The sequence below is a fragment of the Drosophila nasuta genome, chromosome X (assembly GCF_023558535.2).
Source record: "Drosophila nasuta strain 15112-1781.00 chromosome X, ASM2355853v1, whole genome shotgun sequence".
NCBI lineage: Eukaryota > Metazoa > Arthropoda > Insecta > Diptera > Drosophilidae > Drosophila > Drosophila nasuta.
Window position 1 is genome coordinate 5,107,970 of NC_083459.1, and position 12,269 is coordinate 5,120,238.

The 12,269-nt window shown below is 39.7% G+C and overlaps 1 protein-coding gene across 1 annotated transcript; it reads left to right on the forward strand.

The window, feature by feature from the left end:
- Window positions 1-1,416: 1,416 nt before the first annotated feature.
- On the forward strand, window positions 1,417-2,070 carry LOC132795471 (uncharacterized). Its single transcript, XM_060806191.1, has 2 exons — window positions 1,417-1,919; window positions 1,995-2,070. Exons 1-2 carry the CDS (start codon window positions 1,417-1,419, stop codon window positions 2,068-2,070), a joined length of 579 nt encoding a protein of 192 aa, XP_060662174.1.
- Window positions 2,071-12,269: the final 10,199 nt, after the last annotated feature.

Sequence of the window (12,269 nt, forward strand, 5' to 3'; positions counted from 1 at the left end):
AATTTGAATGAATACAAATGGATTGTTGGCATTAACGTATGCGTAATATTTGAAACTAGGCGCTTGCTTTATTTTGAATTAAATACAACCGAAGGTGAATAATTGTAGTTCATTGATGAAAAGAGTTTTTATTACTAACAAAAAAAGTGTCTTAGTTAATTGAATGCGGATTTGTTGTAATATAGTGCGTATGCGCAATTTTTCATATTGTGATACAGCTGCCTTAAATATTTTTCAAAAATTGTTGAGTTGAATAGAAGAATTCTTGCAAAATTTGTTAAATATAAAAAAACATTTAAAAAATTAAAAATGTTTAGAACAATTTTTATTTGTTGTTCGGTGGGTCGTATGCGTAATATTGTAATTAAATGCGAATATTTTCTGACCTTATGAAAAATATAAAAAACATTTTAAAAAATATTAAATATGTTGCAAAACTTTCAGTAATATTTATATTTGTCGTTTAGTGGGGCGTATGCGTAATATTGTAATTAAATGGGAAAATTTCTTGAGCATTTTAAAATATTTGAAAATATTGTAGTTGAATGGGAACATTTTAAAAAATGTAAAATACGTGGTAAAATTTGTATTTGTTGTTCAGTGGGTCGTGTGTGTAATATTGTAATTAAATGCGAATATTTTCTGAACATTTGAAAATATTGTAATTAATTGAGAAAAATTTCTGAACATTTGGAAAAATAAAAAATGAAAACAATTTTGATTGACTGTTCAGTGGGTCGTATGTGTAATATTGTAATTAAATGGGAATATAATTTCTGAAGATTTGGAAAATATGAGAAACATTTTAAAAATTTAAAATGTGGAGTAAAATTTGTAGTAAAATTTGTATTTGTTGTTCAGCGGGTCGTATACGTAATATTGTAATCAGTGTGTAATAAATAGAAATTGTGTTGGAAAAAATGTTGGAAAAAGATAAAAATAACTGATGAGCAAACTAAAACTGACTTAATTGAGGAGAGGAGAGCTGCAAGTTGTCAAAGTCCGTTCCGTTGGCTCGCTTGATGAGCTTGATGAGCCTGATGCGCTGATCCATTGATTAACAAATGCCAGCAGCAAAGTTGTTCTGGCTCTTATTGTTGTACTAATTGTTAATGCAGTAGCTGTAGTAATTGTTGTTGTTGTTGTTGTTGTTGTTGCTGAGAGTGCAAATATGTGTTGCATCCGGCGAAAAAAAAAAAAACCAAACACAGCCAGTTGATGACGATTTTAACGGGCCGAAAACAATGGGGATGAGTCGTTGAGTTGATCTCAGTTGAGTTGAGTTGAGTTCAGGTGAGAGCACCCTTATAAATGGGCATGTGATGAGCGGCAGCTCGATTAGTTTGGTCCACACAGTTGTCACTTAACTTTACTGTTAATCTCTAGCCAAGTTCAAGTTTAATTTTTTTGGTAACTATGCGGCACTCGAAATTGCTGCTTAGCGCTCTGCTTTTGGCCAGTTGCTTGGCTTTGGCGACGCCTTCATTGTTGCAGCTCAAGAAGAAGCTGCTCTTTGGCCATGGCGGTGGCGGTGGAGGTGGCTTTGGCGGTGGTTTTGGCGGTGGCGGTGGATTTGGTGGCGGAGGCGGCTTTGGAGGTGGCGGTGGCTATGGCGGTGGAGGAGGCGGAGGTGGTAACTATCATGGCGGAGGAGGAGGAGGCAACTATCATGGCGGAGGAGGAGGAGGCAACTATCATGGCGGAGGCGGAGGAGGTGGCTATGGACGCAAGCAGCCCAGCTATGAAATTTATGTGGTGAAGCAAGTGCCTGTTTATCATGGGGGTGGAGGAGGCGGAGGAGGAGGCAATTATCATGGTGGGGGAGGAGGAGGTAACTATCACGGAGGAGGAGGAGGAGGCAATTATCATGGAGGAGGCGGAGGAGGCAACTATGGAGGCGGCGGCGGCGGTTATCCTCAGTGGGGAGGCGGAGGCGGAGGAGGAGGAGGAGGAGGAGGCAACAGCTACGCCAGCAGCAGCGCCAACAGCTACAGCTATGGATCCGGAGGCGGAGGGAGCAGCAATGCCTATGCCAAGGCATCTGCCAACGCCTATTCGGGCAGCTGGTAAACCAGAAAGAAGTTGAAGCCGCAAAGCAAACTTCAAATTCATAATTATTTTATAAGTTGTTTTTTTTGCGTTTTTTTTTTTTGTGTGTTGTTTATTAGTTGGCGAATAAAAGAAATGAAATTTAATTGTGGTGGCAGTAAAAGCTAATCGAAGTGGCTTGGCAACCCTGGCAAGAGCGAGACCACAAATGAAATGTAATGTAATGGAAGGAAAGGGAAAGGGTAAGGGAAGGGCGCAACAGAGTTCAGGCAGCAGGTGAAGGTGAGACAGCAGCAGCAGCTGCGAGTGCGATGGAAATTGGCAAGGAAAACATGTTTCGCCAAAGTATACACACTAGAATGTGAAACCAGAGAGAGAGAGAGAAGGCACGACTAGAAAATACTCTGTAAATGAAGTGAAAGAGAAAGGTGAATGAATGCTTGGATAATGTTTGTATAAAGCAATGTTGAAGCATAAACATGAGTGCACCAAGTTAGCCTTAGACTAAAAGAATATATCTCCATATGGTGTTCTTTCAATATCGTAAAAACAGAGGACAAAAAAGATAAGATCCTAATAATTACAACTACTTCAAAGTGCACTTGTGTATGTCAAATGTTCATGTGTTGCATTACATAAAGATAAAACAAGTAAGAAAGCTAAAGATAGCCGCTACCCATTTTGAATAAAAGCAAAATATTGCGGTATTATTTTCAAATTATACCAAAAATACTAGAAAAATACTAAAAAATATACTAAGCGATGTATTTGGTATATCGATATAGTACCGCATTCAAAATATACCATAGACGGCGCAATATACGCTTGTTATTTGATTTTTTGATTTGCGGGGGGCGAAAGTGGGCGTGGCAAAAAATTTGAAACAAACTTGATCAGCGTGCAAGCTAACAAATGCTGTCGAAAAAAATTAGAGCTCTATCTCTTATAGTCTTTGAGATCCAGTGTTTCATACAGACGGACGGACAGACGGACATAGTCTCGGCTATTGATACTGATGAAGAATTTATATGCTTTATAGGGTCGGAGATGCCTCCGTCTACCTGTTACATACATTTTGTGCCGGCACAAAGTTATAATACTCTTCTACCCTATAAATAGAAAAGGGTTCCCCTATGCTGGTCCCTTAGAGATAAGAAAATGTGTTCGGGTTTTAAGAAATAAATGTTAGTTCAATGACATAATTCACCCGATTCGTTGTGTCCATTCAAGAAGTGAGTGAAGTTAATGTGCTTTCGGATAACTAAGAAAGATTTATGAGTTTAACTTTATCCTTTATGCTCACAGTTTGTTCAGTTTTGCAAATATTTTGACGAGGTTTCTATGGACACCCTTCACAAAGAAGTTGTACATTAATAACTTATCTTAGTTTAATGCAGTATTAACTAGGATTGCACAAAAGTTGACTGTTAAGCGAAAAGATGTTAACAATAATTTAGCAAATTTCTGTGTTTCTGTTTTCTTTTTTATTACATTTTTTATTAGAACAGGAAAAGAATTTAAAAAACTTTGCACTTTCCACCTTATTTTGCTACTAATTTGTTAAGAGCATTTTTATTATGATATATAAATAATAACAAATAATAAATTAAGGTTTACATCAAAGCTTTCCCAGCGATTTCTCACCTGTGTTTTCATGCAAATTGCGATCGTAAATTTGACCCACTTGTAATCAAAAGTTGGCAACGTTTTATATCAAAATTGTTCTACAATTTAACAACATAAATTCATTCCCTCTCAAAATGTTGATTATTAATATTGAGCTTCTTTAATGTTTATCATATATGTTATAACATTATTATTATTATTTATAATTTTTTTAACTAACGAATACAATTTATTATTGCACTAAGATGACCCAAAGGCTATTCAGGCTATTAATTAAGGTTTAGTTGCTAGTTTATTAAATTTAATTATATTATTGGCTGTGATTTCAGATAAGAATTGGTTTGGAACGTTTGGTTTCTTGCTTTGACAGAACATATTCTAAAATATTATAAATTATTATTATTATTTGTTTAATTATTATACAAAATAATATAATAACTAAAAGAAGCGAGTGTTAGCTACTAAGTAAAATATGATATAGTTTTAATGTTTACTCAGAAAATTGTTCTTTTAATTCGAGGTATCCAATAATTCCAACAAAAGCAGTTGAACATTTTTTGTTTCACATTTAATTCCATATTCTCTTCGTTTTACAACCTCATCTATTACAGGGTATTACAAAAAAGAAGAAGTAGAAAAAAAAACATGAACAACTAATACGAAATTATTAACAAGTTGCAAAGATTTCGAAACCAGTTTGCTGCGAAAATACTCGTATGTAAACAACAACAATAACAACAACAGCAGAAACAACAACAACAGCAACAACGCGCTGTAAACGTGTTTCAAAATGCCAACAACTTGGCAAGTGAAAGAAAGATGCGAGTATTTTCATAAATTTATTTATTGCTCTTGCTGCCACTTTAGCTCTTGGCTGACATATAAACAACAAAAAAAAAATAACCAAGTGCGTGGGTGAGTCAAATTCCAATTCGAATCACGAATTCCAATAAGAACAAGTGAGCTGCGTCAGCAGTTGGCATTGCTCGAATTCCAAGACGATTCTATCAGCTGCTTGAACAGATTAATCTACTTCTGAGATTGAGATATTATACTCTAGATTATAAGATGTCTTAAGAGTATATAAGTGGGACAATATGACAGTCGAAGATATAAGTATGTCAATGCTGAAATCTTTCATTACTTTTGTTATAATATAGCCAAAGAATAGAGAGATCAAGAAGGCTAATAATAAATGATGTAAGTGATCGATTTGTTTTCTACTTAAGGCTTAGAGAATTTGCAATAAGCTTTTGGTCGAGTTCATTTGAATCCCTTACGGTTGTTTACATTTGTCAAATTTGTATTTTACTGATCTTCGCTGTGGAATTTTGTTTTATTATACACTATTTGCTTTAAGTTTCTTGAATTGTCATCATTGTTGTATGTATTGTTTAGAATATAGTACACAATAGTGCATTTCATTAATTATATTTCATTATTATGTTAGAATGCACAAACAACAAACATTTTTAACTGGCGTCTTTAAGATATGTAGTGGATGTAAGTAAATAGTAAGAAGAATCATCTGGTATTAAAATAGTTAGTCTATGTTGTTGCATTTTTTTTTGTTGTCGGCCACTCGATCCCACAATGAACGGCTAAAAAGTGTCAAGGTATCTCGGTCTCGAGAGCGTGACCGACGCCACCCAGCACCTCAGCCTGACTGACAAGACGGAGGAGGTGGGGGAGGAACTGTCCATGGAGACGGGCCCCCCCGCGAGTTTGCTAACCTCTAATGAGTGTGCTGCAACTCAACCTCCATAAATCCAAAACGGCTTCGGCGGAGCTACTCCTTGCCCTGGAGGAAGTGTCCGCCTACGCGGCTTTGGTCTAAGAACCGTGGATAGCGTCGGGCAACACGGTGGCTGGACTGAAGTCGCCCAACTATGATTTATACGTCCCGACATTGGTAAGCAGATCGAGAACTGCCATCCTTGTAAAGAAGGGGCTAAAAGCTCATCTACTACCTAATTACAGCAACGACGATCTAACCGTGGTGGTGCTGGAGAGCCGTGAAGGATGTTTGCTGCTGGCATCCTGTTATATGGCCCACGACAAGCCGGCTCCACCTGACGAGCTGCGGAGGCTGGTGGACATGGTCTGCTCCTCCAATAAGCATATTATTATCGGAACGGACGCCAACGCCCACCATAGCGTCTGGGGAAGTCCCGACATCAACGACAGGGGTGAGTCAGTTCTTGATTTTATCCTTAACCATAAGCTTAGACTAGCCAACAGGGGTGAGGTATCTACCTATGTAGGTCCCACCTCCAGTAATGTGCTGGACTTAACGATTTCAACTGAGTGTACCAATGTTGAAGAGTGGAGGGTCCTGGACAGACCCTCCTTCTCGGACCATAAGTACATTCAATTTACCATTCCTTTTAACAGGGTACCTGCGGCTCAGCCGTTCAGAAATCCCCGTAACACGAACTGGGCGAAATTCTCTAGCCTTGTTTCCAAGTCTCTTGGTTCGCCGGGTAACATCAACTCGGTGCAGGACCTAGAAACTAATGTCAATGTCCTTTCTGCAGGACTACTTTCAGCGTTTCGCCAATCTTGTAGACTCTCAAGACCGACGAGAAGATCGAAGCCACCCTGGTGGAACCCAGATCTCTCATCGCTACGTGGAGAGCTTACTAGCATGTTTCAACTTGCTAAGAAGGCGGACAACGAATATGTCTGGGACGAGTATAGGTCTCTCCTGAAGTCGTACAAGAAGATGATCCGATCATCCAAAAGGTCTTCATGGAGAACCTTCTGCTCGGACCTGGATAACATCAAAGACACCTCCAGACTGAGGAAGCTGCTGTCCAAGCAGGCTTCCAGTCCTAGTCTGCTCAAGTCGGGCGATGGAGCGTGGACGGAGAGCAGTGCTGAAACTCTTGAAGCACTGCTCTCAACTCATTTCCGGATGTATTGGAATAGAGAATAGTGACTGGCAGCTCTTTCCTAGTCTCCCAGTTATGAGACTCCCTGCCAGTCTAATTACAGATAACAAAATATTTTGGGCTATCAACTCCTTTGCGAAGGTCAGGTCGCCCGGTCTCGATGGACTTTCGCCAGCAATGCTGCAAGCCAGCAAGCCCACGATTGTTCCGTGGCTATCGGGTATCTATTCGGCGTGCCTCGCATGGGGTCATATCCCCACTCTTTGGAGGACCTCGAAAGTCATTTTCCTGCCCAAGGCGGGCAAATGCAGTCATGTGGTCCCAAATGACTTTCGGCCTATCAGCCTAACCTCTTTCCTGCTAAAAACATTGGAAAAGCTACTTGATTTGCACATCAGAAGCAACTCAATGCATCTGTTGTCCCCAAATCAGCATGCGTATACAAAGGGCAAGTCCATTGAGACTGCTCTCCATGCTCTAGTAGCCTCCATAGAAAAAGCGGACCACTATAAAGAATATGCCTTGGGTGCATTTCTTGACATTTCAGGCGCCTTCAATAACGTCACCACTGATGCTATTATGAAGGGCCTTACCTCAATTAACACGGCACCAGCGATCCACAGATGGGTCAACCGCCTTCTTTGTGACAGGCGGGTGGTGGCTACGTGGGGCGATGCGGCCATTACAAAGGTAGTGCGAGGTGGCACTCCCCAGGGTGGGGTTCTCTCGCCTCTCCTTTGGAATTTGGTCGTAAATAGCCTACTTCTAAAATTTACTAGACGGGCCCCAAGTTAATTGCCTATGCTGACGACATAAGCATTTTGATAACTGGGAAATGCCCAACCACCCTTAGTTCCGTAATGGAACTTACTTTGCGGAAGTTAAAGCATGGGCCGAATCAGCCGGGCTCAGCATTAACGCGGATAAAACGGACCTTATCCTCTTCACGAAGAGGTATAAGGTACCTGCGTGGTCCCCCCCAAAAATAGGCTGCACTATGCTAAAGCCGAGCCTAGCAGTAAAATACCTAGGTGTGGTCCTGGACAGCAAACTGACATGGAAGCTCAATGTGTTAGAAAGGGTGAAGAAGGCCACCGGAGCCTTGTACATGGCGAAGAAGATGCTTAGTTGCACTTGGGGCCTCTCTCCTAATCTAATGCGGTGGATATACATCTCAGTTGTTCGCCCTATCCTCACCTACGGTGTTCTAGTGTGGTGGCAGGCCACTGAAAAAAGGACGTACCTATCCATCATGGATAGGACACAGCGTCAAGCGCTACTGTGTATCACAGGCGCTCTCAGGTCGACGCCAACTAAAGCCCTCGAGGTAATAGCTGGTGTGGAACCATTACACCTATACGCGCAATCCATAGCCGCAAAATCGTCCCTACGGATTGCCGCAACTGGCAATTTGGGTCTGCTAGGCTATGGTCACAGCGCCATTGGTAGGGAGACTAGTAGAGACTTGGACTATACTATCCCCTTACCAGTACTGACCATATTAACACTATATTCTTGGAACCGGAGTGCTGGCGGGAAGGGTTATGCATTCCCGAAGCCCTCAACCTCTTCACCGACGGTTCGAAGATGGATGATGGTGTCGGAGCGGCCGTATACTGCCCGGACCCGGTCTCCAAACAATCCTATAAACTCCCAGACCATTGCAGCATCTTCCAGGCGGAAGTTTTTGCCATTGGCAAGGCTGCCGAATTGGCTCGGGGTTTACAGCGTGATCACACCTCTATTAACATCTTTGTTGACAGCCAGGCTGCAATAAGATCAATGCACTCTGATGTGGTCAAGTCCAAAGTTGTCCTGGACAGCAGAAGAGCAATAGAGTCGCTGAACGCATCTGCGGTCGTGCGAATCTATTGGATCCCAAGCCACCAGGGCATCGATGGCAACGAGATCGCAGACACTCTCGCCAAAGAGGGAGTGGGGCTCGATGTTGGCAACATGTGCAATGTTCCGATATCCCTGCGAACTCTAGGCAGTGAAATTGAGGTGCGCTCTAGACTTCAGTGGGACGCGAGCTGGCGTAATGCCAACTCGTGCAAAACTGCAAGGCTGATGTGTGCCTCTACTAACAAAAACTTAACCAAATTCGTCATGCAGCTTTCAAGGAAAGACTGCAGGCTAATGCTAGGCATTTTAACTGGCCACTGTATGTCAGCTGTCCATGCTGTAAAGATGGGCATCACGAACAGTGATCAGTGCAGGAAATGCAACGAACCCGGGGTTAAGGAAACACTTGAGCATCTTCTCTGTAGATGCCCAGCGTTATCCCGACTCCGGTTGAAATACCTTAATTCGCCGTGCCACATCGATCTTCGGGACGTCTCACGGCTATCTCCTAGGATGCTGCTGGCTTTTGCCAAAAATGCATCCATACTGCGCGATTTCTGAGACGTAGATAAGCTACCGGTTCAGCTACGGACCTCCACTGGTCTATGCTTTGCTTTTTTTTCCCGTACTGGGGCAGCCGGTCCTACCTAACCTAACCTAACCTAAAATATGGGGTTGCTTTTGTTGTTGTTCCGGTAGATGATGTAAATGTTGTTGTTGTATATATATACATTATATGCATTTGTTGTTGTGGTTGGCCACTCGATGCCGTCATGAGCTGCTAAAAACAGCACTATTAGCAAGTGAAATACCAGGCGAACATAAATCATCAGCAAGTCACTTGCTCAATTTGTGGCGCCATCTATGGGTCATCATCAAAGTATGCTACGAAATTGTTTTTAATGCACATACGTCACAACTGCGCTACTTCTGGTATTTTGTGGGAATCCCGAATTCACTTGCTATTCTATTATGATCGCCTGGTATTTGAGCTGCTCAACGAAACAGTTTCCAAGGGATCTCGTTGAAATTTCTTGCAACTTTGCCCAAATACATGCGCAGTTATTGTTGTTGTAATAGACGTAGTTGTTGTTGTTTTTGTTACAGAATAAGATGATGTAATATAATATTTACTTATTATATATATATATATATATATATATATATATATATATTTATATATTATATTATATATATTATATTTACTTTATTTATTTACTATTCAGCCCACAGCGATTAAAAACTGGACCGTCAGCAAGTGAAATACCAGGCGAACATAAATCAGCAGCAAGTTACTTGCACAATTTTGTGGCGCCATCTATGGTTTGCTGTCGCAGCAGCCACGTCAATTTGGGCCATCCTCAAAGTATGCAACACATTTTGTTTGCTGGATATTGATTAATTATCTGCAAATTAGAAAAATGATTCGAATTCGACCATATCTTTACGGATTTTGACCCAATTTGTTGCGTTTGATTCGCTGCCACGAAATCTATCGATTGGGGTCATCTAAGAATCCAAAACTTGGAAAATTTCGGATTCACAGCGATATTGATTCAGACAATAAATGGATATTCAGATTCAGTTAGGTTTCATTATTATTGAAGAATATATTTCATCCTTCTCATTACTTACCTTTTGCAGTGATTTATTATTTTTTCAGTTTTTTATATTTGTTATATTTTACTTTTATGTTATTATTTTTTTCTAACAATTTCGTTTAGTATATATTATATTTAATCCTTTACATTACATTTATAATTATTTTAGTTTTCTATATTTAAGTTTTATTATTAGTTTTAAATCTCATTTTGTTGCATCCTAAATTGTTTCCTTATTAAATGTATTATATATTTAATCTTTAAATCTTTTGATTACAAATTGAAACAATACACAATACGCACATAATAATAAAATGTATTGTTTACATTTATATTTCGGAGAAGTGCAATAAAAAAGCGGTTAACGAGAAGTTTTGTAAGTGGGGTAAAAGCATCAACAACTTTGGACCGTAAAAATACGAATCTTATAAAAAAAGATTGTAAAAGCAGAAATATACATACACTTTCAGGAAAATGCTTAAGTACATTATAAATTGTTGAAATGCAATTCAACAATTTTAAAAGTACAATAAATGCAATAAAACGAATATTTAAAAGAAATATTGTAGAAATATATTTCTGCTTTTAGCACAATGTTTTAGTAAATTAGAAACAATTCTAAAAGCATCTAAAATGCGTAATTTGAATCTGCATTTTCATTTGTAATCAAATCTCATGATCTCTAAAAGTACTAAAATCATTTTCTCTAACTGCAAGTGGCTGTATCTTTAAGTACCTCAAGTATCTTCAGCTTTATTTACGTTCGTAAGTATCTGCATTTGTATCTGTCGTTGCCAAGTATCTGTATTTGTATCTGTATCTGTATCTGCATCTACATCAGCATCTGCAGCTGAGTGCTGGTGATGGCTTCACTTCGCTTTGCCACTGCAAATCCTTGCTGCATTTTCTGCAGATTGACATTCGCACTGGAAAAACGAGTTTTGTTGCTGCTTGTTGTTGATTGTTGTTTTTGCTTTTTTGTTATTTATCGTTAGTGCTTGTTTTGTTTATGTGTTTGCCATTTGTTGTAGTTGTTGTTGTTGCTGTTGCTGATGATCAAAGCCAATAGCAAAAGCTAATTTGAGACGTTTCCCAATCGCTTGGCACGGGCTTTATTGAAAGTTTTTCGAATTTCCACCACACATACACACATACATATGCACATCGTGTGACTCTGTGTGAGTGTGTGTGAAATATATATTTCACAGTTTGCAGTCACATGAGATTTTCCTCAAATCGATAACAGGTTTTTGGGCCTCTTGGCCTGGCCAATTTCAACGGCTGCAGCAACAGCAGAAAGTTTTTCTCTTTGCTGTTTTTCCATTGCTCTTTCTCCTTCTTTGTGTACTTCTCCTCTCCTCTCTTCTGCTCCTCGCATCTTTTCTATTTGCTTCTTGGCCCGGACCTGAAGCTCATTGAAGTGCAGCCAAGTTGCGGTCAGAAATATGCGGATGACAAGCGACCAAATGTTGTCGCTCTACCAACTCATTCCAGCTCTTTCTCTCTCTCTCTCTCTCTCATTTTTCTCTTTTGCACTCTCGTTCTCTGTCTCTTTCTTGATGTGCAAGTCTATTTGCTATCGCTTAGCCTTCGCTACGTTCCGTTCCAGCCTAACTGCAACTCAGTGTCAGCGTTCGAGTCTGAAAATTGTCCGTCATCATCGGATGCATTCCAAAGTGCCCAGGTTCTGTTTGGCCCACTTTGACTCTGGCTTGTTGGCTTGCCAACTCAGTTGCTGTTGCTGCTGCTGCTGCAGTCGCGGGGCAATCCGCTTAAATGGGCGTGCCATTGCCACACTGCAATTGGAGCAAACGGTTTTAGATATGGCACAACTGCAACTTACTCCATCCGCAAGTCATAGGCCACATTTCCAGCTGCATCGGTTTTTCAATTACAATTTCCTAAAAAGGAAAAAAAGATTAATCATCGATTGTTAATTGTTTTTCTTCTAAAGCAAAACCTCTAGCTGCATCCCTATAAAGAATACTTGGTAAAATGGGTCAATTCAATAAAATTGCAATAAACTTTAAGAAGATATCGCAATGAAAAGGCCTCAGCATTAAAAAGAATTTGTACTTTCATAAACTTTACATAATTTAATACAGGTAAGGTTAATTTTTGTTTTTTTTTTATTCATTTTCAGAGACCTTTATGTGAAATTTCACAAAAATGATTTCGTATTGTTGACAAAAATCATATCTGATGTATTTTCATAAACAAATTATTAGTATCCATATTATAGAATGAATTTGGT